At 34.0% G+C, this 23,131-nt stretch overlaps 3 protein-coding genes across 4 annotated transcripts; 1 reads left to right on the top strand and 2 right to left on the bottom strand.

Moving 5' to 3' along the window:
* Window positions 1-301: 301 nt before the first annotated feature.
* On the bottom strand, window positions 302-2,852 carry LOC110940685 (transcription repressor OFP17). Its single transcript, XM_022182238.2, has 2 exons — window positions 2,488-2,852; window positions 302-630 (listed from the first exon to the last, which is right to left on the bottom strand). The coding sequence occupies exons 1-2, from the start codon at window positions 2,792-2,794 to the stop codon at window positions 383-385; spliced, it is 555 nt and encodes a 184-aa protein (XP_022037930.1). The 5' UTR covers window positions 2,795-2,852; the 3' UTR covers window positions 302-382.
* Window positions 2,853-8,310: 5,458 nt separating this feature from the next.
* On the top strand, window positions 8,311-13,657 carry LOC110882534 (probable sugar phosphate/phosphate translocator At1g06470). Of its 2 annotated transcripts, none has more exons than XM_022130538.2 (12): window positions 8,311-8,543; window positions 8,712-9,139; window positions 9,224-9,393; window positions 9,559-9,664; window positions 9,748-9,797; window positions 10,549-10,616; window positions 10,812-10,912; window positions 11,308-11,320; window positions 11,448-11,632; window positions 11,709-11,795; window positions 12,644-12,738; window positions 13,238-13,657. In XM_022130538.2, exons 3-12 carry the CDS (start codon window positions 9,371-9,373, stop codon window positions 13,362-13,364), a joined length of 855 nt encoding a protein of 284 aa, XP_021986230.1. In that variant the 5' UTR covers window positions 8,311-8,543; window positions 8,712-9,139; window positions 9,224-9,370; the 3' UTR covers window positions 13,365-13,657. The 2 variants fall into 2 exon arrangements, with proteins under 2 accessions (XP_021986230.1, XP_021986222.1); XM_022130530.2 differs by having other exon boundaries at window positions 8,314-8,543; window positions 9,579-9,664.
* A 2,026-nt stretch (window positions 13,658-15,683) lies between these two features.
* Window positions 15,684-20,662, bottom strand: LOC110882526 (aspartate aminotransferase, mitochondrial). The gene is made up of 10 exons (XM_022130525.2): window positions 20,363-20,662; window positions 20,173-20,258; window positions 19,180-19,386; window positions 18,968-19,073; window positions 18,777-18,881; window positions 18,206-18,378; window positions 17,090-17,249; window positions 16,341-16,436; window positions 16,166-16,260; window positions 15,684-16,064 (listed from the first exon to the last, which is right to left on the bottom strand). The coding sequence occupies exons 1-10, from the start codon at window positions 20,537-20,539 to the stop codon at window positions 15,992-15,994; spliced, it is 1,278 nt and encodes a 425-aa protein (XP_021986217.1). The 5' UTR covers window positions 20,540-20,662; the 3' UTR covers window positions 15,684-15,991.
* Between the last annotated feature and the right edge of the window lie 2,469 nt (window positions 20,663-23,131).

Below are 23,131 nucleotides of genomic sequence, written 5' to 3'. Positions count from 1 at the left end.
ATGCCAAATCACAACTTCAACCCTTTAACTCTCACAACTTATCAAAATTCACCTTTCATTATTAACTTTTTCATGGTTTCAAGTAACAATAATGAACTATTACTCACATCTGAATCCATATATCTCTATTCAATCATCATCATCATACTCAGCAATTCCACCAATAGCAAAGCTAACGTAAAGTCTGAGGAGGATAAGATGTAGACAACCTTACCTCTACCCCATAGGAATAGAGAGACTGCTTACAGTAAGACCCCCGGCTCGATAGTAGTTTTGCATCAAGCCTTAGACATAAGGCAGATAACACTCAACGCAATTAATGAATACCCAAAAAGTGACATCAATGCCTTTTTATCCAAGTTCCATTAAAAAAAAATATAACCTACATTAGGCTACGAATTTCATCATCATCATTATCAACATGGCTAGAAAACAAATCTTTACAAAGCTCCCCATAAAACCTACACACCAAGTTCATGAACACTGGACTCTTGAGGTTCTTCCAACAATATAGAAGCTCTTCCACATCCACCAAATCCTTCATTTTCCCTTCTTCTGCTATCATTTTCACTAGATAATTCTCAAACCTCTGGCAAGCGTCTTCACCATCATTGTCTTCTTCCACCATCGCTGCAAACATATTATAAATCCTCGCGGTTTAGTCCAAAATTATACTAATGTGTAAAGATAATAGCAATGACACACCCCTAACTGTGTGTGTGTGTATATGGTGCTGTCACAAACAAGCTTAGAATTGAAACACATTGAAACCATGTCGTTTTGGTTAATTTAAAGCAAAACCACGTCGTTTTCTAAGTTTAGTACATATATGGAAACTATTTTTCCTGATTTTACTCTCCGCATCAAGATTACTTCGTCTTTGTTGTTTTTTTTATCACTTAGACAATCATCTTGTTTGTGTAATGACGAGTGCTACTTTTCGAGTTCATGATGCATATGTCACAAATGTGACGAAAAAAGAAGTTAAATAAAAATTACCATTTGTCACAGATATGTTGAAAAAGTTAAATAAAAGCTGATTTTTGTCGGATATGTGATACAGAAAAAAAAATAAAAACAACTAAATAATTATTTTAGTCGCAAATGTGACATAAAAAAGTGAATTAAAATTACCAATTTGTCACAATGTTGCAAAATAAAAAATTAAACAAAAGTTGACATTTGTCGCAAATTAAAAAAAAATTGTAAAGAGTATTAATTATACAAATAATAATATTATAAATAATAAATTTAATTTTAATAATAATAATCACGAAACTGTATAAGAATTTTCGTCATTTGATTTTTGTCGAAAATGCGTAGAAAAATTGCGTAGAAAAACCATTTTTTACTGAGTTTTCCGCCATAAATTTTTAGTCAAAAATGTTGTTTCCTACGCAACTATGACGAGTATGTGCGTCGAAAACTACATATTTCCAGAAAATTTCTAGCAATGCATGGTGACCGAAAGAATTTTTCGCATGGAGAGTACCATTAAAAAATTGTTTTTTATATCGAAAATGTTAGTAGTTTTGACATAGTTTAATGAGGTTTTGCATCTAAATTTAATTAGGTATCTTACAACACCATATCTATTTTTCTCTTACTTTAATACGTATATATCAAAATATATATATATATATATAGGATAATGCTAGATAAAAAACCCTAAAATTCTTAGAAAACTCTGGAAACCCAAATGGGAAGCCATTTTTACCCAACCTCCCGACATTTTTTTTTTTTTGAAAAAAATTACACATGTAATATACATGTTTTAGAGTGTTTTGGGCCAAAAAAAACAAAAAAGCGCCGAAGGGATTTTTTTAAAAAAAATAAACAAATTTCAGCTCCTAACACGTGTTAAGCAAAAAAAACAGAATTTCGCTGAAAATTGCTGAAACTTGTTTTTTTTTTTAAAATATCCCTTCGGCGCTTTTTTGATTTTTTTGGCCCAAAAGTCTTAAAAACATGTATATTACATGTGTTATTTTTTTCAAAAAAAAAATGTCGGGAGCTTGGGTTTTCTCGGGTTTTTTATATATATAGGGTTTTCTATCTAGCCCTACCCTATATATATATATATATATATATATATATATATATATATATATATATATATATATATATATATATATATATATATATATATATGCGTGTGTAAAGACAGGGTTAGAGTCATGAGAAAACCATTAAAAACTACTATCAATAAATCAATTCTTTTTCTCATTTTTTAATTATAAGGTTCGTATTGTAAAAATAAATAAAAAAATATATATATGTAGCTCGCGAAACTGCCTATATGTTGCTCGCAAAATTAAGTATATGTATCTCGCGCACACGACCTACATATAAATTTTTTTCTTTTTGTTTTTTTTTTTTTTTTGGTTTTGTAAAAGATAAACATATAAAAAATGAAAAAAAAATTAGTTCCTATATAGATATAGAATCAATTGATATGTTGTGATACATATTTTCCAATGCCCATACCAGTTCTTGCCATCTTGATATATGCTGGGGTAGGAGGTGATGGGCATGGTGCCTTTTGCACATACCCACCGTCTGAAAAGCTCTTGAGCTCCATCACCCGATCCATGTCCTTTTTCGTTCTTAACGACCTGAAAAACGACGTTAAACAACCCAAATGGCGCGTGTTTTTTGGTTTTGTTTTGCGAGGACGAATAGATCTTCTTATAGAGATTGGTGTTTTGAATTTAAAGAGGCGAATGAAGCTTTTGCATGGGCCGGTAAAGAGTTTCTTGCATGTGAAGGTACTAATAGAATGTTTGGTGACCATGTTTGTGGGTAATAGCTTGTGAGTGAAGCAATAGGGAAGAATGATGATGAGTTCTTGAGAACTTGTTTAAATGGAGGTTGGTGTTGTAGTGAGTTGTTATTGGATAATTTTGTTAAATGGAAGTTGGTGGATTGATGAGTGGCTTTCACATCTTTTCTTCAACAAAAAGAAGTGGTATTCCATGATTAATATTTTAGAAATATATAGTTATTAATTATAAATTAAAATCATTTCCCTTTTGGATTGTAGTATTGATTAAAGAACCAATAAAATTTCTCTCGCTCAAACTAATTAACTGAATTGGTGTAACTTTTACCTAAATTATAAAATATAAACCCTCTAGATGGAGATTTCCATCTTCTTTCTAACAATTTTTTTTTTAAATATGTATGGTGGTAAATATATTATATCTATACACCTCAGCATAAAAGTTGATGGACATTTCTCCACCTTGATAGTTTACCATATGAATATTGTTAAGTTGTGATGTCTCATGTGGATGGACCAAATTGATTGTTAGTTTTGGAGTTAGTTATGCTAGTAAGACTATGTGTTGTGGATTAATGGATGAGTGTCATGTCACTCATTAACGGGTTTAACATCGCGTCCCTTCGTTAATCGCTTTAGTTAATGGATGTTTAGTGAATGCATTGGCGTCATTAATGAGAATACGGTGATGATGATGGTGGTCCCCCACCCCAATCTAAACCAATCACATCCTTTTGTTTTTGTTTTTAATTTTTGATCTAGTTAATCCACAACAGTGGCGGAACTAGAACATTAATTCAGGAGTATCCAAAAAAAAAAAAATTCACCGTGCAATCATACAATATAAAAAAAAACGACAATAAATAAATAAAGTAAAACAAATATCTAAAAGACATAGTTTAACAACGAAAAAAATAAAAGTATAAACATACAATGAGTTTTTTTCCCAAACTACTGTTGGCGGAAAAAGTATTTACCATTTTGGTGTTCCTTCAAAACTATTTACCAAAATGGTGTTTTTCTTCATTTTGTCTTTGCCTTTTCTTTTAATCAACATAAAAAAACTTAATAGTTTTTTTTTTCTATTCAATAGAATAACAATATTGTTTCTTTCTTTTCCTTGTTAACTCTATTTATTTACATGAATAAAATTATTTCTTTCTTTTTCCTTGTCGACTCTCGACTCTCTGTTTATTTACATATTAATATCACCTTTTAAAAACTTAAACTTAAACATCTACAAAACAATAATTCTTTGTTTTCCAGAGTATATTTCTCATCCAGTGAATATAAATAATATTGTAATTACATTAGTAAGTCAAGGAAACAGTGAAACGACGTGATAAAACTATTAAGTCTCATTACAATAAAGCCATCAAGTAATCATTTTTTTTATCATATCACTAAGTTAATATTGAAGAATAAATTCATTGTTCAAAAGTTCAAAACCACGTATTTCTTGACTTCCTAAAAGTAATACAATTTGTAGTATAAGTTTCACTGCATTTTTTAGAATCAACCGTTTTGATTTTAAAATTGTTTTTTCTTGCTATCTCAACCTAAGAATGTTAGTATAAGTTTCACTGAGGTTATTGTTTGATTAGTGTTTTTGTATGTTTCTTATTTCATTGTTTAAACTTACACTATATGATCTTATAGTTTGTCTTTTACATGGGTTGGTTGATGAAAAATTTATAACGAGATGGAATAAGGTTATAATATCGATTTAATAGAAAAAAATTAATAAGTTTTTTATGTTGATTAAAAGAAAAAGGTAAATACAAAACAAATAAAACATTAATAGGTTGATTGAAAAAAAAAACATATTTAGTTGTTTGAAAATAAAAGCTATAATTACAAAATAAAAATACGGACATTGGATTGATTGAATAGAAAATTAATGAGTTTATTATGTTGGCTAAAAGAAAAGTAAATACAAAATACATGAAAACACCATTTTGGTAAATGGTTTTGAAGGAACACCAAAATGGTAAATACTTTTTCTACCAACACTTTTTTGGGAAAAAACTCAATATACAATCTTCAAAGGCTGGGCTATTATTTAGTTATTTGGGCTTATTATTTAGTTTCTAATTGGGCTTATAATTGACTTGTATCATCATCACCAGCTGGGCTTATTATTGGGTTGTAAAATTTTTTTTTGAGGGGTGTCCTCGTAGTTGTTTAGAGGTGTCCTTTGTATAAAAACCGAAAAAAATAAAAAAATTTACACTACTGGTAAAAAGTTGAGCCGTAGCCCGGGCTACGCCTGGATATAAGCCAGGTCCGCCCCTGATCCACAACGCATAACGAGTATTTAATTAATTGTCAAATTCTTATTTGTCAGTTACGTGACAGTAATGTGGCAATTGGTTTAGCTAATCCACAACACATAGCCTAAATATTAGGCCATAGTTGGAAGTAGACATCTAGTTAAACAAGTGAATTGATGGAATCCATAATTCATGCATTTTTACAACGAAATTAAAACAAATCATGAAAATCAGAGGGAGAACTTAGGCCATAGTTGGAAGTAGACATCTAGTTAAACAAGCGAATTGATGGAATCCATAATTCATGCATTTTTACAACGAAATTAAAACAAATCATGAAAATCAGAGGGAGAACAAAAGGGTAAAAGTTGGTCAGATAAAGAAATTTGGAATCAGTTTTTACGCAAATCGTCTATCTTATGGGTCTCGTGTCTTCAAATAGAATAAAAGTTATGTTCGTTGTTAAGTTGGTCCCTCTGTTACGTCACTTGCTTTTATCCGGTTGGCCCAAATATGAACATGTCAACTATTGAATCAGCTTTGTATCAATTGCAAGCATTGCCATTTGCACAGCTTTTTTGGTCAACTTGGATTAGATAGTGCATAGTTTATGTAGACCCAATTCTTAGGTCGATCGGTTGTGAAATTCTGTAAAACAAGTTAACTATAATCTCACTAGTCAATACTACAAATAGTGACGGATCTAGAAAACCCTTAAGAGGCACCGTTTCAAAGAAAATGGGTAACGAAATCGAAAAAACGTCAAATTTTTCAAAATTTACACTAAATTTATACTACTGTCAGAGCGTCAAGGGGCAACGTAGGTTAACGCTTATTAAGAGATACATCCGCCCGTGACTACAAACATCATGTAATTGTAGCTTCTAACATAGTTACAAGTTTTTAAATTAATAAGAAAACCTCATGTACATAGCCTAATCATAATCACATAACTTATTGCTCCACTTGTTTACTCTCTAATTATTGTTTTGGATCGCATGTTTCCCTAAAAAATTATTCCTAGCTAGATAAATATAATAATAATATATCTTATGCGTCCATCTCAATCTGTATTTTCTCTCATATTTTTGTCATTTTCTGCTTTTTGCCAACTTTTAGGTCATGGAAGCACGGGGTGTAACATTAAACGTACTATCTCCTATTGAAGATTTGGTGGGCAATTTCCCGTGTTAAAAAAATGCTACCCCTCTCATGTGGGAGTATATTCAATTCTTAAATGGGCTAAATAAAACCATATATGTGTGTGTGTTTAATTGGGCTAAACCCAAAACCCAATGGGCTGTTAAGTGTTAAGAATCAGAACCCAATGGATTAGGCTGTTTGATTTTATACACTCATTAAATGTAAACAAAACTACCTAGGGAAAGGGAATTACTCGAACACTTTGAGCGCAACCGGCCAAAGTGGTTTAATTTCCTTAGGGTGAACGGGGCACCATGCGGGGAGTGGGGCGGTGACCCAAGTCCCCGAGCGGGAACACCGTCGCCATCCCCGCGGTAAGTGAATTCGGTGACCAAGATCGGGGAGGGTTCACCGCGTGAGAGAGGAGAGAGAGGGGGGTGATTGTTTGTTAATGTGGGTCCACTCTTTTTCCACCAATCATATTTTTTTCTTCTTTTTTTATAAAAAAATAATTGTGTGAGTGGAGTGATGCCATCAAATTGAGGGTGTAAGGGGAGTTTAAGAGGGGAGTTGACGTGGTATAACCTGATTGGGTGTGTGTAAGAGAGGGGACTCCCCTAAAAGGGGAGTACCCCGCTCACCCTTAGGTATGCCTAAAGAAATGTGTGTGTATATAAATATGTATTGTATGACAGTGTCAAAAATGATTGTAGTGAACATTGTTCATTTCGTTCTTTTTTTGTTATTAACCAGAGGGATTCCCTCACCTAATGTGGTGAAAATTCGATACATGTACAAAACATAAAATAATATTTACAACATAATACGGTTTGAGTTACAAAGTTAAGTTTTGGTATGGTGGCCGCTTCGAAAAGTGTAATGTCAAAATATCGAAACCAACTTCCGCCCACGATAAATTACATAAAATCATACTATATTATTATAATACATATAAGAAGAACAAAAAGGTAAATTTACATACTATTCTAATACTTTAACTAATTACAACCTTTAAAACATAAGGTACGATGATTTAAAATATATTGTTGACTTATAAACCAACTTTCACTCACGATTTTTAAACAACCATAACTATTTCATACGTTAACATTAAAAAAGAAATACACCATAAAAACAGATATTTTACCATGAGCCTCTTTTATTTAACAAAAAAATACTAACATATTACATAATTACTAGTGCTTGTGTCGGTGTTACCCACATGCCACTAACACACTTTTAAGGCCATGTGTAGTCATAAGACCATATGGAGCCCCATAGTGGGGGTTATGTGATAAGTGACAATTGTGTAAGAAAGGGAGTAATAAACTAAAACAAAAATAACTTGTTATTATTATTATTATTGGAACGACGACTTTCTTGCATTAGGCTACTGCACTCCCCAAATTGGAGAGCTCTGATGCCCCACCCGACCAGATTATGTTGTCTTAACCGGGCTCACGCTGACTTCAGAGTTTGGCTTGATCGTTCCCCTGAGAAACCATACCGCCGGCTACCACTTGATAGCTGTTGTGTCACCACTCACCACAAGAGCATAACTCTTTGGCACTTCACACGATATGACCAAAACCCGGGTGAACTCAATATAGAGTCTGACACCTCTATAAGGCTAAAGGGTGTGGGGGGCATGGGTTGGATCATCAATGCCACATAAGACCATTAATAAATTGTTGCACCATCCCCTTGTCTCATCCACCATGGTTGGCATGGATTAAACTATGGCAACCATGAGCCTACTTTCCTTTTTAAATATTTCCTTTTCCTTTTTCACAAAAATAAATTAAAATAAGAAAATAATTGTTTGGGTCATTACCACACCCTTAAGGTAATGGTTTTGGATGGTGGATTAAAAGTAGATGACATGACGCTGATGTGGAAGGTGATGGTGACCATAAGGGTCATGATCACACCCTATAGCCTAAGAAGACTACACTTTATGTATAATCACCTAATTTACCAAAATAACACAAATGGAGATATAACTTCGGTCTTTATTGGAGAACCCACGACACTCTACCACTCTACCAATGCGGTGGTGGATAAAAATAACTTCTTATTTATCTAAGGATTTCTTTTTCATCCAAACAAGACAATCAATAATCTATCTTTTAACTTGAAATTTACTGAAAGTATCCAGTCTATCCATCAATTCATCCCCTTTATGTACACACAACAACTTCTGAACCAGAAACGACGTTGACAACAAACCTAATTATAACAATACCCAACAATCCTTTCCTCCTCCTAAATTTCATAAGATCTCCATTATATTTTCCACCATTTCTGTCGGTGCCACACTTTTCTTACTCAAATTTCACACAAAGGTACGGTTTTCATTCCAATTTTAGTTTCATAAGCACACAGTTCTTGATTTAGTATCATTTTATTTGATTTCGTGTTGTTTATGGTCATCAATTGAACTTAAGTTGTTCAAAAGATTATTGTTTATGAGCTGGTTATTGGATTTCTGATTTAGACATTTCATCGAACAGGTGGTGTGCATAATACTTGAATCAACTTGATTCGTGAGTTCGGGTTAAATTCGGATGAGATCCGAGTGATTTATTCGATTTCTTGAGTGGGATTTAACTGAGGAACACTAGTGTTTGAGGAAATTGTGTTTCATGATGATATTATAGATCTTGATTTGAGTGGTGTGAATTGTGAAGATGAGTGGTGGTAGCAGTACTGAAATGGTTTCTGCTGCTAGCCCGAGAAGAACACACACAAACGAGAAACGGGTTTCTTTCGATATTGAAAATGATACAAACGGAGGGTTGAAATATTCAAACACAACAGATTTTGTTGATAGAAATAGAGAGGGTTTGGCAAGCAACAAGAGCCCGATTGTCGTTGTCGATATACTCAAAACGTTGTTTTTTATACTCGTTTGGTACACATTCAGCATATTACTCACATTGTAAGTCGGGTCCCTTGATATTTGATGTTAGGTTAATGTCATCTTGAATTATAGTGTCATATAATGTGTTTGTCCAATGTTTAGGTATAATAAGAAACTATTGGGAGATGATCAGGGGAAATTCCCTGCTCCTTTGTTAATGAATACGATTCATTTTGGAATGCAAGCCGTTTTTTCAAAGGCGATTGTATACTTTTGGTCCGAAAGATTCCAACCGACAGTAACTATGTCATGGAAAGACTACTTTATGAGAGGTAAAAACTTAGCAAAATCTTGGTTACTTTAAGCATTTATATCGTCAATGTAATATTCATGTACGCTAGCATTGAGAATCAGCTAGCCCGGATTAGTTATTTTTTAACATTTTTTATACTAAATTGACCAAATTTAATGAACTCTTCTAATTACTAATCCTACAGATCCACTTTGAATTTGACAGTTGTGCCAACTGCTATTGGAACAGCACTGGATATAAATTTGAGCAATGCATCACTCGTTTTCATATCGGTTACATTTGCAACCATGGTCGGTCAAAGTTCTCACTTCTCACTTAACTTAATGTTGTAAAAAGTCAACGCGTTTAACGAGATTTATCTCTTGTTCTGCAGTGTAAATCTGCTGCTCCTATATTTCTCCTTATATTTGCTTTTGCATTCAGGTAAATATTATTTATAAATCTTGAAAGCATGGTTCTCAGAACCGGACCGGACTGGAAACTGCCTACATAACTAGTCCGGTTGAGTACTCTTGAATTGGCTTCATTTGGGCCATCCATTTATGTGCCGGACCGGTTGTTGAACCAGCTAATAAGATCAGTAACTGGGCCGGATTTAAAAAAAAAGAGTAAAATGACATTTTTGTCCCTGAGGTTTGGCTACTTTGCGACTTTCGTCCAGAGGTTTGTTCTTTCGCATCTGGAACCAAAAGGTTTAAATCTTGCCATTTCCATCCGACGCATTAACTCCATCTATTTTTAACGTTAAGTCAAGGGTATTTTCGTCTTTTTACCTATTGGGTGTGGATGGGGAGAAAGTCAACAGAGGTGGATCTTTTTTCTTATAGTGTTTTTTGTTTTAATAAAAATGTCTAAGAAGACGGACATGCCCCTCATTTAACAGTGAAAAACGGATGGAGTTAACGAGTCAGATTAAAAATGCAAGATTTCAAACTCTTTGGATCCAGATGCGAAAAAACAAACCGTTGGACCAAAATCACAAAGGTGGCCAAACCTCAGGGACGAAAATGGCATTTTACTCCAAAAAAAAAAAAAAAAAAATCCTTTCCACATTTGTAGGACTGTTATCCATACCAAAAAATAACGTAGTTCCATATTTAGTTGTAAGTTAATGCCATATACGTTAAAATAGCATATGTTGATTTCTACGCATAAATATCTTTTTATTGTGTAGGTTGGAATCTCCAAGTTTTAAACTTTTAGGCATTATGTTGATAATATCTGCTGGAGTTTTATTAACAGGTAAAATGTTCTATTAGTCTTGTAATTATATTTTATTTAATTTAGTCTAACCCATAACTTGATAAGCAATATTCGCAAGTTACATGCTACATTTTGTATAACTTATATAATTCATTGCTTGCTATGATTCAGTTAGATTCTAGTTACAATTTTTAATCACACATTTGGATTTTATTCATTAATTTATAATTACAGTTGCAAAAGAGACCGAATTTGATTTGTGGGGTTTCATTTTTGTTATGCTTGCTGCTGTTATGTCGGGTTTTCGTTGGACCATGACTCAGATCCTTCTTCAGGTACGCCTCATCTCTGATTTTGATGATTATTAGAGGTTGCAAGATGGACGGTGACGGTTCAAGTCCGACCGGGCTGGGTTGGGTAGTACTTTTTTTGTTCAGTTTTTAATTTTTCCATAAATAGCTAAGGCGTTAATCATGGTTAGAGAAACAATATTACAACAATAATCATTCAAGACTTTGAATACATCGATTAATGAGGATGTATGCATCTAAACCCGTTTGACCCGCCAGTCCCCTTTGACTTACTACCTCTTACGACCATTAAACATGTATACAAATAAATTTACTTTTCCCTTATTTGATCTTAATTGTTTCAAATTACTAAAACATGTTTCCATCTTTTCCGGGTTGGTCAACCAATTGGTCAATATTGATTCCTATCCAACCTAAAGAAAGAGGTCTATGGTAAGCAATCCCTTTTGTTCAAATTTTCAATATCATTATTGTTCAACCTCATTTATATTTAATGATATTAAACTAAAAGATATATAATTATTCAATATTTATGTTGAATTTTGTTGGTTTTTAACAGGTTTGAAAAATCCCCTGACGTTAATGAGCTATGTAACCCCTGTTATGGCCCTATTAACCGCTTTGCTATCGCTAATTTTGGATCCTTGGGGCGAATTTAGAACTAGCAGTTATTTTGATAGTAAATTGCATATCATGAGGAGTTGCTTCTTGATGCTCTTTGGGGGAACTCTTGCCTTTTTTATGGTAATAATTTTTATTCATATTTTACATATTTATTTTTATACGGGTGGTGATACGTTACTCTTTTAACTTATTGCAGGTATTAACAGAGTACATCCTTGTATCTGTGACAAGTGCAGTTACAGTTACCATAGCAGGAATCGTAAAGGAAGCTGTCACTATTCTGGTAAAAAGTCAAGCTAAAATATTTGATATTTGATGCAAACTAGTATTATGCTCCCACCGCGTTGCAGCAGGGCCGTAAAACCGTGCCAAATAGCACCAATGCCACACCATCGCCAACGACCACCAACACTGAAGTTGCGGCGTGTTTATGCGAAGAAATTAGACCGAAACTTAAAACATAGAAAAAATAACTAAGTCGATCTAGGATCCGCACATCGCGACATACATGTCCAACGGGAAAATATAGACGACGTAAAAACGTTGAACCACACACGCACGTTGTGCCGTGTTAACTCGCAAAATTTAGAACGAAGCGTAAAATGAAACGTAAAAACGTTGAACCACACACGCACGTTGCGCCGTGTTAACTCGCAAAATTTAGAACAAAATGTAAAATGAAAAATTTGCGAAAGATGAGAAGTATAGGGGACCAAAGTTGAAAGTAAAAAAGTTTTGAGGTTAAATTGCAAAAGATGAAAACTTTGGGTTAAAAGTAAAAAATCAAATAGTTTGGGGTTAAAAGTAAAAAATCAAATAGTTTTGGGTTAAAAGTAAAAAATCAATATTTTTTGAAAAAAAACCCCTAAGCATTAGTTACAACACATCTATGCACAAACATGCTGTAAATTTATAGTATGTAAATTAGAATACGGTAGGTTTTTTAACCATAATGAAACTCGCATACCACCCCTTTAGTTAGGGGTGGGTTCGTTTTAGAAGTGATTATGTTGCATTTAAGGATTTGATGTGCTTCTACTGTTTGAAGTTGTAATGATCAAATGTTTGATCGTTTGACGAGTTCTGATTAAATAGATTATTTTGTTAATATTTTTTCTTGTTTGTCTTCAGGTAGCAGTATTTTATTTCCATGATGAATTTACATGGCTGAAAGGAGGTGGTCTTGTCACCATCATTTTTGGTGTGAGTTTGTTCAACTTGTACAAGTAAGTCATCAAACCCATCAAATTATATTGTGAAAACTATTGGGTTACCACCTGCGCTCAGCAGCGGGTTTGAAACGTTGATAAAAATAAGCAAATCGCGAGAGTTAAAGTTGTTTGATGTTTTAGTTAAGGGGCTAAACTTGTCATTATTAAAGTTGAGGGGTTCAACATGTCATTATTAAAGTTGAGGGGCTAAAGTTGCTTATTATTGAAATTGAGTGTTTAAAGTTGTTGTAGTTATGGGGCTAAACATGTCATTATTAAAGTTGAGGGGCTAAAGATTTTGAGTCCAACTTTTTAACACTTGTACTTTTGATTTTGGACTCGAGTGGTTATAAGTATATCCATTAAAACACAGGGACTCAAAACGTTAAAAAATGAACGGTTAGGGACTCAGGGCGTTAAACTTTTTGATTTTGGACTCAAGTAGTTAAAACCACTAAAACACAGGGACTCGAAAAGTAATTTACTCTTATTTATTAATTTTGTCATAATTCAGATATCAGAAGTTGCACAACGAAAAATCGAGTCCGGATGAGCTGGCGGGATCTCAAACCTCAGTCCATGCAAAATATGTTATTCTGGAGGAAATGGACGATGAAGAAACCGAAGAAACTAGACCTTGATCAATGGGTCATCGTACATTCCATCATAGGTAAGATTTTAAACGTAAATGTAGATGCGATGCTCTTTTTGCCAAATGTAGATTTTGACGATTAGCCCGAACAATCAATGTTGAGTAACTGTCTACAACGCTCGTACATTACCCTTCTGTATTCAACCGCGTGTACACTAACATATGCTGTATTTTTTTTTTCATTCTGGTTTTTCTCTTTGGAGAAACATTTTTGCGTTCGTTCGATTTTGTTGGTGGTGTATATGTCTAGTTTGTGATAATCAATAAGTGTTTAAATGTGTTCCAATCTGTTTACTTATGGATGGCTCAATTTAGATTTTGCTTTGTTTCAATCAGAACAAATTTAAATAATTGCCCAAAAAGGAACCGGGTCAAATGGGCAATCACAACTAGGGCTGTAATCAAGGCGTTTCAATCAGAATAGATTTAAAAAATTGCCCAAAAAGGAACCGGGTCAAATGGGCAATCACAACTAGGGATGTAAGCAAGGCGAGTCAAGTCGAGCCGAGCCAAGTTTATAGCTCCAGCTCGGCTCGTAAAATGTTCGAGCCAAATAGATACGGCTCGTTAAATTTTTTTTATCTTTTTTACAAATATTGATAGCATAAAAAACAAAAGAAAATAAAAAGTACACATACACACACATACATACATATTGCAAGAACCGTGAGAACGAGTGAAAAAAACAATCAACAACAAAAAAAAAAATAATAATACAAACCTCACTGTAATTAAAATACATCAAAAAAAAAAAAATACAACATTGAATAGTCCATTTCTCCTCTCAAAATTACTCTTATTAAATTTTTTTACACGTGTAAATATGTTATATTTACACATGTGTAAATAGCAAACTTATACATGTGTAAATTTTCTTTATTTACGAATTCACGTAAATTTAAATATGTAACTTTAATTTCTAACGTTGTATTCGAATAATACTAACAAGTGTAAAAAATTTTGAATTTGAATTGTTTTTTGACCTAGTTCTCGTGGTTTTTTTCACTCGTTCTCAGGGTTCTCACAATATTTAGCGTTCCCATTTAACCTTTCCCTATATATAGAAAAAGTGTATCGTACAATATGGCTTAACGTACGAGTCGTACGCAATATCAAATTCGCACGTTATGTTAAAAAATGAAAATCGCATGTTCAAAACAAAATGAAAATCGCATGTTCAAAACAAAATGAAAATCGCATGTTTATAAAAAAACCAAACTTCGCATGTTAGTAAAAAAAAAAACAAAATTCGCATGATGTTAAAAATACCAAAATTGCATGTTATAAATCAATTTTCGCATGTTGATACTGAATCTCGTACGCTTCGTATGTTAAGCTATATTGTACAATAACCGGCCTCTATATATATGTGTGTGTGTGCGCGCGCATTAATTTTATTTTTCTAATATAATAAAGACCCAAAGGCATTATAAAAGTGTTATATGTATATTTTTTTATTTATTCTCATATTTTTTTAATTAATTAAACTTAAAATGTTAACACCTCAACCTCTTCACACACATATATATATGTATTTTTATTTTAATACATTTAATATTAAAATTAATTTATATAAACAGGCTCGTTTACAACCAAGCTTTTTCCGAGCCTCAAGGTTTTTGAACAACTGAAAACTGTGTAATGTCTTCCCCGTCTCTTTTAATCATAATTGGACAAGCTTGTATGTGTCAACCTAGACCATTTTGACGCATGCTAAAAGCGGCATATTTTAAACTGTTATCCAACCCATTTTTGTATCATCATAATTGGAAAAAGGGCATACATACATTTCAACCTAGAGTCCTAAACCATTTTGACACATACTAAAGGTGACATGTTTTAACACTTATATCTAACCCATCAGGTGGCCATCTTTTTATACAATAATTGAACAGAAGTGTGTACGGGTCAACCTAGACCATTTTGACCCACACTTAAATTTACAAAACAACTATGGGGTGTTTGGCTTAGCTTTTTGAAACAACTGGCTTTTCAAAATGACTTTTCCACCTTATACAAAAGGTTGTTTTAAAAAGTCTTTTTCACTTGTCCAAACATTACTTTGACGTATTGGCTTGAAAAAACCAATGGGTCAATAAGTTGTTTCAAAAAGCTAAGCCAAACACCCCCTATGTATTATTCAAACAATGCTGCAGCTTTAATGGCTGCCAAAATCACGCAATTTATGTCCTTGACAAGAAATTAACTTGTCATGGTTTTGTTTTTGTAACAATTAAGACCATCGGTAATGGTTAATGCCCTTTAAGGGGCATTTTTTGTCACATCACCATCATAATGCTTCATGTAATGTAGTAATGGTTAAGGCTTCTTAATGCCCTTTCATATATTAGTTTCCTTGTTTTTCCTCCTTATTGGGCATTATTCTAGAAATGCCCATGGGGGATGGTGTAAGGGCACTATCAAAACCTTTCACGCCCCTATAAAGCCCCATTACATATGGCCTAATAACAAGACAACAATCACTATCCGCTACAAACAATTAAAACTCATAACCAGGTGAAGTACCTTAACCTTTTTATTTTTCTAAACTATTCTCAGGGCAAAAGACCCGAAAACTTAGTTTTAACCAAAAAAACCTCATAAATTGTATCGTCTTTAAGCAGCTTTTGTGACTTCATGGATAGCTTTTGCCAAGTATTCGACATTGCCGCTCGTCACACCTGCCATACTGTATCACACACACATCTTGATCAAATTTTATCCAAAAAAAAAAACAAGTGCAGTTTAAATAATTGGGATTTGTTTCTGGGGTTTCAGAAGTATTATTACCTGATACGGCCATTGCGGGTCATATAAATATGGAATTCTTTTGTCAAACGATCTACTTGTTCAGGAGTCATCCCGCTATAGCAGAACATGCCGATCTGTTGAAGATTATAAACCATGATTATAACTTATGGTTACTAGAGCTAACAATGACTGATGAGTGGGTTAGTAAAATTACTTGATTAGTTATGTGTTCCCATGATAGGGGAGAACCCAGCTTCTCAATGTTTTCCCTAAGAGAAGTTCTCATTCCGATTATACGGTCAGCCATACCCTGAAAAGCGAAAAACAATGATGGCTTAATGCACAACTTTATTATTCTTATATAAAGTATCAAATTATAGAATACATATTTGAGTATTTGATGACCTTAATCAAATATCGTTTTTAGGTATTTTGGTTGATTAACAACGACCAAATAAGGATTATGACCCATTATTTTCGTTATTATTTTTGTTTTATATTTAGCAAGGGTATTTTAAATGCATGGGTATTTTAAATGCATGTACATAAAGCGAAAAAGATCGAACTACCCTTTAAGTTAACAAAAAAGACGGAAATACCACTGACTCAACGGAGAAAAATGGATGAAGTTAATGAGCCAGATGAAAATGACAAGATTTCAAACCTTTTGATCCAGATGCGAAAAAACAAACCTTTGGACAAAAGTCGCAAAACTAGCCAAACCTCAGGGACGAAAATGGCATTTTACTCTTAATTTTTTTTATGTTAAGGTTTTATGGTTTTAGAGCAGCTCAACCTGTTTCTTTTTTAGCTTAACTCTTTTGTTTTTTAACCCGTTAGGCCGTTAGTGATAAAACATAACCAAATTGATCATTATTCATAAGCAAATAGGTCAAAATTGTCGCCTCTAGTTGAGAACCTTGGCTTCCAATTAAGATAAAACACTAAAACGATACCGAGTACCTTAACTTCCTTGAGCCACAATTGCTTTAAATCTGGATCACTAAGGATAGTTGAAACAATAAGGGCACCATGAACGGGTGGATTACTGTACATAGGTCTTGCAAGTTGCTGAAGTTGACTTTTCACGGCCACAGCTTGTTTTTCATCTTCACATACCAAACTGCATACAGAAGTTTGTAACTTTGCATTACAAAATAAATTCATAAATTGTTCAATGTTGGTAAACTGTAGTAGTACAAAAACATCAGGAGCTATGTGTATGATGTATCTCGTCATCCACACGGGAAGAAAAAAGGGTCCTTTTGTAAAGAATATTTGGTTTAACTTTTAAGAGAAGAAACAAAGATCAAATTAAACAAACAAGTAGGACTGTAAACGAACCGAACGTCATGAACTGTTAGTGAACTTGTTCGGCGGGAAGTTCAACGACGAACGAGCATTAACACAGTTCTTTGTTCATTTAATTAAACGAATGAACATGAACACACGTTTTATTCCTTCATTTATGTTCGTGAATGTTATTCGTTTATTTACATTTGTTTATGCTCGTTTCAATATAAATACATACGTAATCAAGGGCGTAGCTTTCAAGGGGCCGGGAGGGGCGCCCGACCCCCCGAACTTTTCGCTCAGTAGTATTGTGTATGTAAGTTTTGTGTAGAATTTTTTAGGTATATAAGTTTTCGACCCCCCGGTTTTATAAAAAAACTTACTTATATAGAATTTTTAGGTTCGGTGACTTCCAACCCCCCGGTGGAAATTTTCAAGCTTCGCCACTGTACGTAGTTATATTAATATGAATATTAAACATAAAAAGAACTTTTTAATTACATATATAAATATAACTAATTGATAATTGGGCTTTCTAGCAATAAAAATGGGTTTTGCAATGGAATTTATCGTAATTAATCACAAATTCTTATAAAAAAAATTACTTTATGTTTAGTCAATTATGTTCATTTGTGGTGTTTATTGTTTGTTAAATTATGTTCGTTTATGTTTGTTTACGTTCTTGAACTGTTCGTTAACGTTTTAAACAAACGAACACGAACAAAAAAATGCGTTTGTGTTCGTTCGGTTCAACGACAAGCCTACAAACAAGTGATAGAGAATTACCTGAGGCAGCCGACTCTTTGGCCATAAAGACCCATATTTTTTGCATATGATTGCGAGCATCCGATTAAATGACCATCCTCAAGAAAAATCCTAATGGATTTCGCATCTCTTTCTGGATCACCACTTGCAAAGCCTTGATAAGCCATGTCAAAGAAAGCAAAATGACCTTTGACCTGAATATATTAACATTAAAAAGTACTAAATAAACACTAATAACTTAAATAAACAAGATAAAACGTAAAGTACACGGACAGTCCCTGTAGTTTTCCAAAATTTTGGATTTGGTCCCTAGCTTTTCAAAAGTACACGGATGGTCCTGGTGATTTGCACTCTGTAACGCATTTAGTCCCGAACTTTTGCCAAAAGTGCATGGATGGTTTGTAACACATTTATTCCCTAACTTGGACCTCCTGAAACCTTTAGATTTGTTGGCTGAGGACTAATTTCGCTACAAGGTGCAAACCTCAGGGACCATCTATGTACTTTTTAAAAGCTAGGATCAAATCCACAACTTTGGAAAACCACAGGGACTATCTGTGTACTTTACTCTAAAAGTACTAAATGTACCAACCTTAAACTGGTACGATATTTCTTTCCATTGTTCAACTGTAGGATCGACTCCGGTGGGATTATGAGCACAAGCATGCAGCAAAAAGAATGACCCATTTGGTGCATTCTGAGCAACAAGCAAAAAAATGTTAAATAGGAAAAACCGAGTATTGTTTCGTTAAAATATTTAATACATGAACGTATTCTTGATACCTTAACGTCATCCATCAGTGAGGCGAAATCAAGACCTTTTGATTCCGGATGATAATAATGGAATGTTCTTTGTGGTACATTAGCATCTCTCCATATGTTATGGTGGCTGAGATTTAAAATATCATAAGTCATAACCCAACAAAATTGATCGAAAACAAAAATATTGATGGTCAACAGTCAAACTTGTAACATGATATTATGAGTATACTTACTTGGACCAGGTAGGGACTGGAATATAGATCTGGGAATCAGGGGAAAACCGTTTTTGAAAATCTGCAAAAATTCTGCATGCGCCAGTGCCGGAAAGAGCTTGTATTGCTGCGATTCGTTTATCTTTAATCAAGTCGGAATGTTCACCGTATGCCAACTTCAGTGTTTCCTCAACCATGTTGTTGCATCCTCCCATTGGAAGATACTCCCTGAAGATAGATGGTTATATAGGAGAACATGGAACAACTTATAAAATTTTCAACTATTCATTTTAAAAAAAAAATTGGATCCAATAAATACACTGTTTTCTTCGATGATATAGCTTTTCCACCTGATCAATACCGGCATCTTAAAGGTTTCATAGAAAAAGAACCCTTAAAAATCATCACTAAACCAAAATTCCTAAGTAAAATTCATTTTAAGTTGCGGATGGATGTCAGATGAGCAAAAGAATTTAAACAAAAAGCTGGAAAAAGCTTCATAATGTATCTTGTAAGAATGTAAGAAGTCATGTGAAATTGACATGATAATGAAATATGGATGTAGCACTACTAATAGTTTCTACAATGGATTCCCACTTAAAAATCCTTCCACCCTTTACTGGGATATTATCACTAACTATAAAAAGAAAAAAATGCCAATCATGGTACCTAAGAAACTGTAGATGGTGTTAAATCCATAGATAAAACAAAAGAATCTTTGTTATCTTAATTCTTTCTTAATAAAAGCATAAAAAAAAGGTTAACAGAAGTAACCATGAACCATCATATTCAAGTAACCAAAGATGGCATAAATTCTAGGCAAACTTTAATAAAACTTTTGTTATCCCAAACAGAAACTAAGAACTCAAGAAAACAAATTTACTATACAACTCACTCTCTGCATGGTTACAAAATCACTGTAGCAACATTCTTTGCAATCAACCACAACATTTCTACTCTATTTTCAACTCAGATCACTACAGAAAACAAAACAAAAGAAGTCAATTAACTCACATATTCAGGTTTCCGGCAACTCGTCTTTCTGCTTCTCTAACACACTCCAAAACAACAGGCTTCCCATTATCATCACGATAAGCTCCCTTCCAAATTAATTAAAAAAAAAAAAACAAAAAACTAGGGTTTAAGTAATTGAAGATTTGATGAGTAAAACCACAAATAATATCCTTCAATTGAGACTGCTTACAACGCCAACATTAACTTTATGGGGGCTAGTATCGGCTAAAAAAGCTTCAGTGACACCGAGAATGGGGTCTTTGGGTGCAGGCTCAACGTTTTTCCACCAGGATGATATGGATCGCGAGGCCGCCTGTAAGGTCGAGGAGGTTATGGGTCGTCTGGTGAGTGCTGCTCGTATCGCCATTGATTGAAGATTGAAGATTGATGGTGTTTTGGGTGGGTTACACAAGTCTGTCTGTAGTGAGTGAGTGTGGTGGGTGGTTCGATGGAATAAATAGCCAACGGAATTCTGATGGGGGTGACTGACGGACGATATTGGAATGCGTAAATATAGGCTCAATGCGATTCTTTTAATACTTTTGTTTTCTTTTGTACACTTTTTTTTTTTTTTTTTAAAAGCAAAACGGAACATTTTATAAACCAAATAGTCAACAGGTTCATAGCAAGGCGCTATGATACCAAACTAAAAACAACTTGAAACATCAACAAAGAAACTAAAAACAACTTGAAATACAGGACATGAACAAACTAAACTTAATTTCACCATGAAAAATATAACCAACTCTCCCACGAAATCAACGGTACCTTTGTTTTATGTTTCATCCACCGAAAGGATTCTTCTTTAGTTTCTTCTATCATCTTGAAACTCACCATTTTTTGCTCTAAGGTGTGTTTGGCATAGAGCTTTTAGGAGCTTTTAAGAAAAAACTTCTACTCAATAAAAAGTCTTGTTTGGTTGAAGGAGCTTTAATCCTTTAGGTTAGGAGCTTAGCTTGAAGCTTTTGGTTGAACGCTAACTACTACTAGGGTATGTTTGGCAAAAGTAGCTGGTAGCTGGTAGCTGAAAGCTGGAAGCTGGTAGCTGGTGGCTGGAAGCTGGTAGCTGTATCTGGTAGCTAGTAGCTGTAGCTTTTTAGATATATTTGGTGTTTGGTAGAGTAGTTGAAGCTTTTAATAAAATGTATAAAATTACCAAAATAGACATAACTAAAAATTTAGAAAGTTGGTGCATTAAAAAGTTTCTTATTTTGAGAGGTTAAAATAGTCATTTTTCCCTAAAAGCTTGTAGCTCCTTCTAAACGCTACTAGTAGTAGCGTTCAACCAAAAGCTTCAAGCTCCTAACCTAAAAGCTTAAAGCTCCTTCAACCAAACAAGACTTTTTATTAAGTATGAGCTTTTTCTTAAAAGCTTAAAGTTTGAAGCTCCTAAAAGCTTCTAAAAGCTCCATGCCAAACATACCCCTAGTAGCGTTTTGAAGGAGCTACAAGCTTTTAGTGAAAAAATAACTATTTTAACCTCTAAAAATAAGGAACTTTTTAATGCACCAACTTTCTAAATTTTTAGTTATGTCCATTTTGGTCATTTTATACATTTTATTAAAAGCTCCAACTACTCTACCAAACACCAAATATATCTAAAAAACTACAGCTACTAGCTACCAGCTACCAGCTTCCAGCTTCCACCTACGAGCCACCAGCTACTTTTGCCAAACATACCCAAAATATTCTTTCGTTCTGATTCTTCCAAATAATCCAAGTTGTCAATAAAAAAATTGCGTGCACGACTTTCAATCTTGGCTTCGGCCAGTTGTAGTTGTTTAATGAACTGAATATCTCACCGAGTGTTTCCCGATTCGTTGTCGCCGCTGGTGTTTTAACCCATGAACCAACTTGATTCCATACTTCTTCCGCCATACCACATTTTACTAACACATGATTCGGCGTTTCTTTCTCACTTTCACAAACTTTGCATACTCCTGACGGTATTGGTACACCTCTTTCCCTCAACTGAGTGGCTGTCGGAATCCTTCCTTTTAAAGCTCTCCATACAAACATGCTACATTTCTGTGCCGCCCAATTGTTCCAAAAGAAATCGTCTACTGGTTCATTTAAATTTATACTCCTTGATAATGTATTTCTAATGCTCTTAACAGTGAATTCCTGCTCGTTTTCCCCTTTCCAGAACCAGCAGTTGCTGTTTTCCGACATCACTGCTTGATTTAAGCTTTCTTTCATCGCCTCCATTTGCTGTTTTTCGTTATCTGTATTCGGTATTTTCAGCCAGACCCAGTCCCACAGAATTCCTTCGTTCAATCGCTTGTAACAGTCCTCAACTTTAGCTCTTTTGTTTTTTGCAAGCTGATATATTAACGGAAATTTTTTCCGTAATGGCTCCTCACCAAGCCATACATCCACCCAAAACATCATTTTGTCTTCTATTCCAACTTTGCTTTTAAGATTCTTTAAAATCTCCACACCCCTTTTTGTCATGTTTTTTCCTACTTCAGCAATTGTTTTACAAACCCCGGTTTGCTCTTTCTTCAACGGTACCACATATATCCTTTTCTTATTTTTATGAATTGCACTTATGACTTTCACCCATAAGTGATGCGGTTCCATCTTCAAACGCCACCACCATTTGACTAATAATGCTAAATTAAGGTCCCTAATACTGCCTACTCCAAGCCCACCAAACTTCTTTGCTGCAACAATTTTTTCCCACTTGACCCATCTCATTTTGTTACTCATATTACTTCCACCTCATAAAATTTTCCTTCTAATTCCTTCTAGAGTTTTAATTATAGCAATCGGACATTTATATAATGATAAATAGTAGTTAGGTAAGCTTCCTAGAACGGATTTAACAAGAATTACCCGTCCGGCGAAAGATAAAAGTTTTGCTTTCCAGTTTGATAATCTCCTATTGAATGTGTCGATTACCTCCTTCCAATTTTTTATGCGATTCATGTTTGCACCGACTTTTAGACCCAGGTAC

Source organism: Helianthus annuus, chromosome 16 (assembly GCF_002127325.2).
Source record: "Helianthus annuus cultivar XRQ/B chromosome 16, HanXRQr2.0-SUNRISE, whole genome shotgun sequence".
NCBI lineage: Eukaryota > Viridiplantae > Streptophyta > Magnoliopsida > Asterales > Asteraceae > Helianthus > Helianthus annuus.
The sequence above is the reverse complement of the archived record's forward strand: the minus strand, read 5'-3'. Positions and strand labels throughout refer to the sequence as shown.

Bases quoted from the DNA above. Each gene is read 5' to 3' on its own strand.
- LOC110940685 (XM_022182238.2), bottom strand. From the start codon at position 2,794: ATGGTCACCAAACATTCTATTAGTACCTTCACATGCAAGAAACTCTTT. The intron at 631-2,487 runs GTATGGGCATTG...ATATGTTTGCAG, and splicing joins TATCAAGATGGCAAGAACTG to CGATGGTGGAAGAAGACAAT.
- LOC110882534 (XM_022130530.2), top strand. From the start codon at position 8,889: ATGAGTGGTGGTAGCAGTACTGAAATGGTTTCTGCTGCTAGCCCGAGA. The intron at 11,633-11,708 runs GTAATAATTTTT...AACTTATTGCAG, and splicing joins GAACTCTTGCCTTTTTTATG to GTATTAACAGAGTACATCCT. The intron at 11,796-12,643 runs GTAAAAAGTCAA...GTTTGTCTTCAG, and splicing joins AGGAAGCTGTCACTATTCTG to GTAGCAGTATTTTATTTCCA.
- LOC110882526 (XM_022130525.2), bottom strand. From the start codon at position 20,539: ATGGCGATACGAGCAGCACTCACCAGACGACCCATAACCTCCTCGACC. The intron at 20,259-20,362 runs GTAAGCAGTCTC...TTAATTTGGAAG, and splicing joins ATAAAGTTAATGTTGGCGTT to GGAGCTTATCGTGATGATAA. The intron at 18,882-18,967 runs GTATCAAGAATA...CTTGTTGCTCAG, and splicing joins CACTGATGGATGACGTTAAG to AATGCACCAAATGGGTCATT.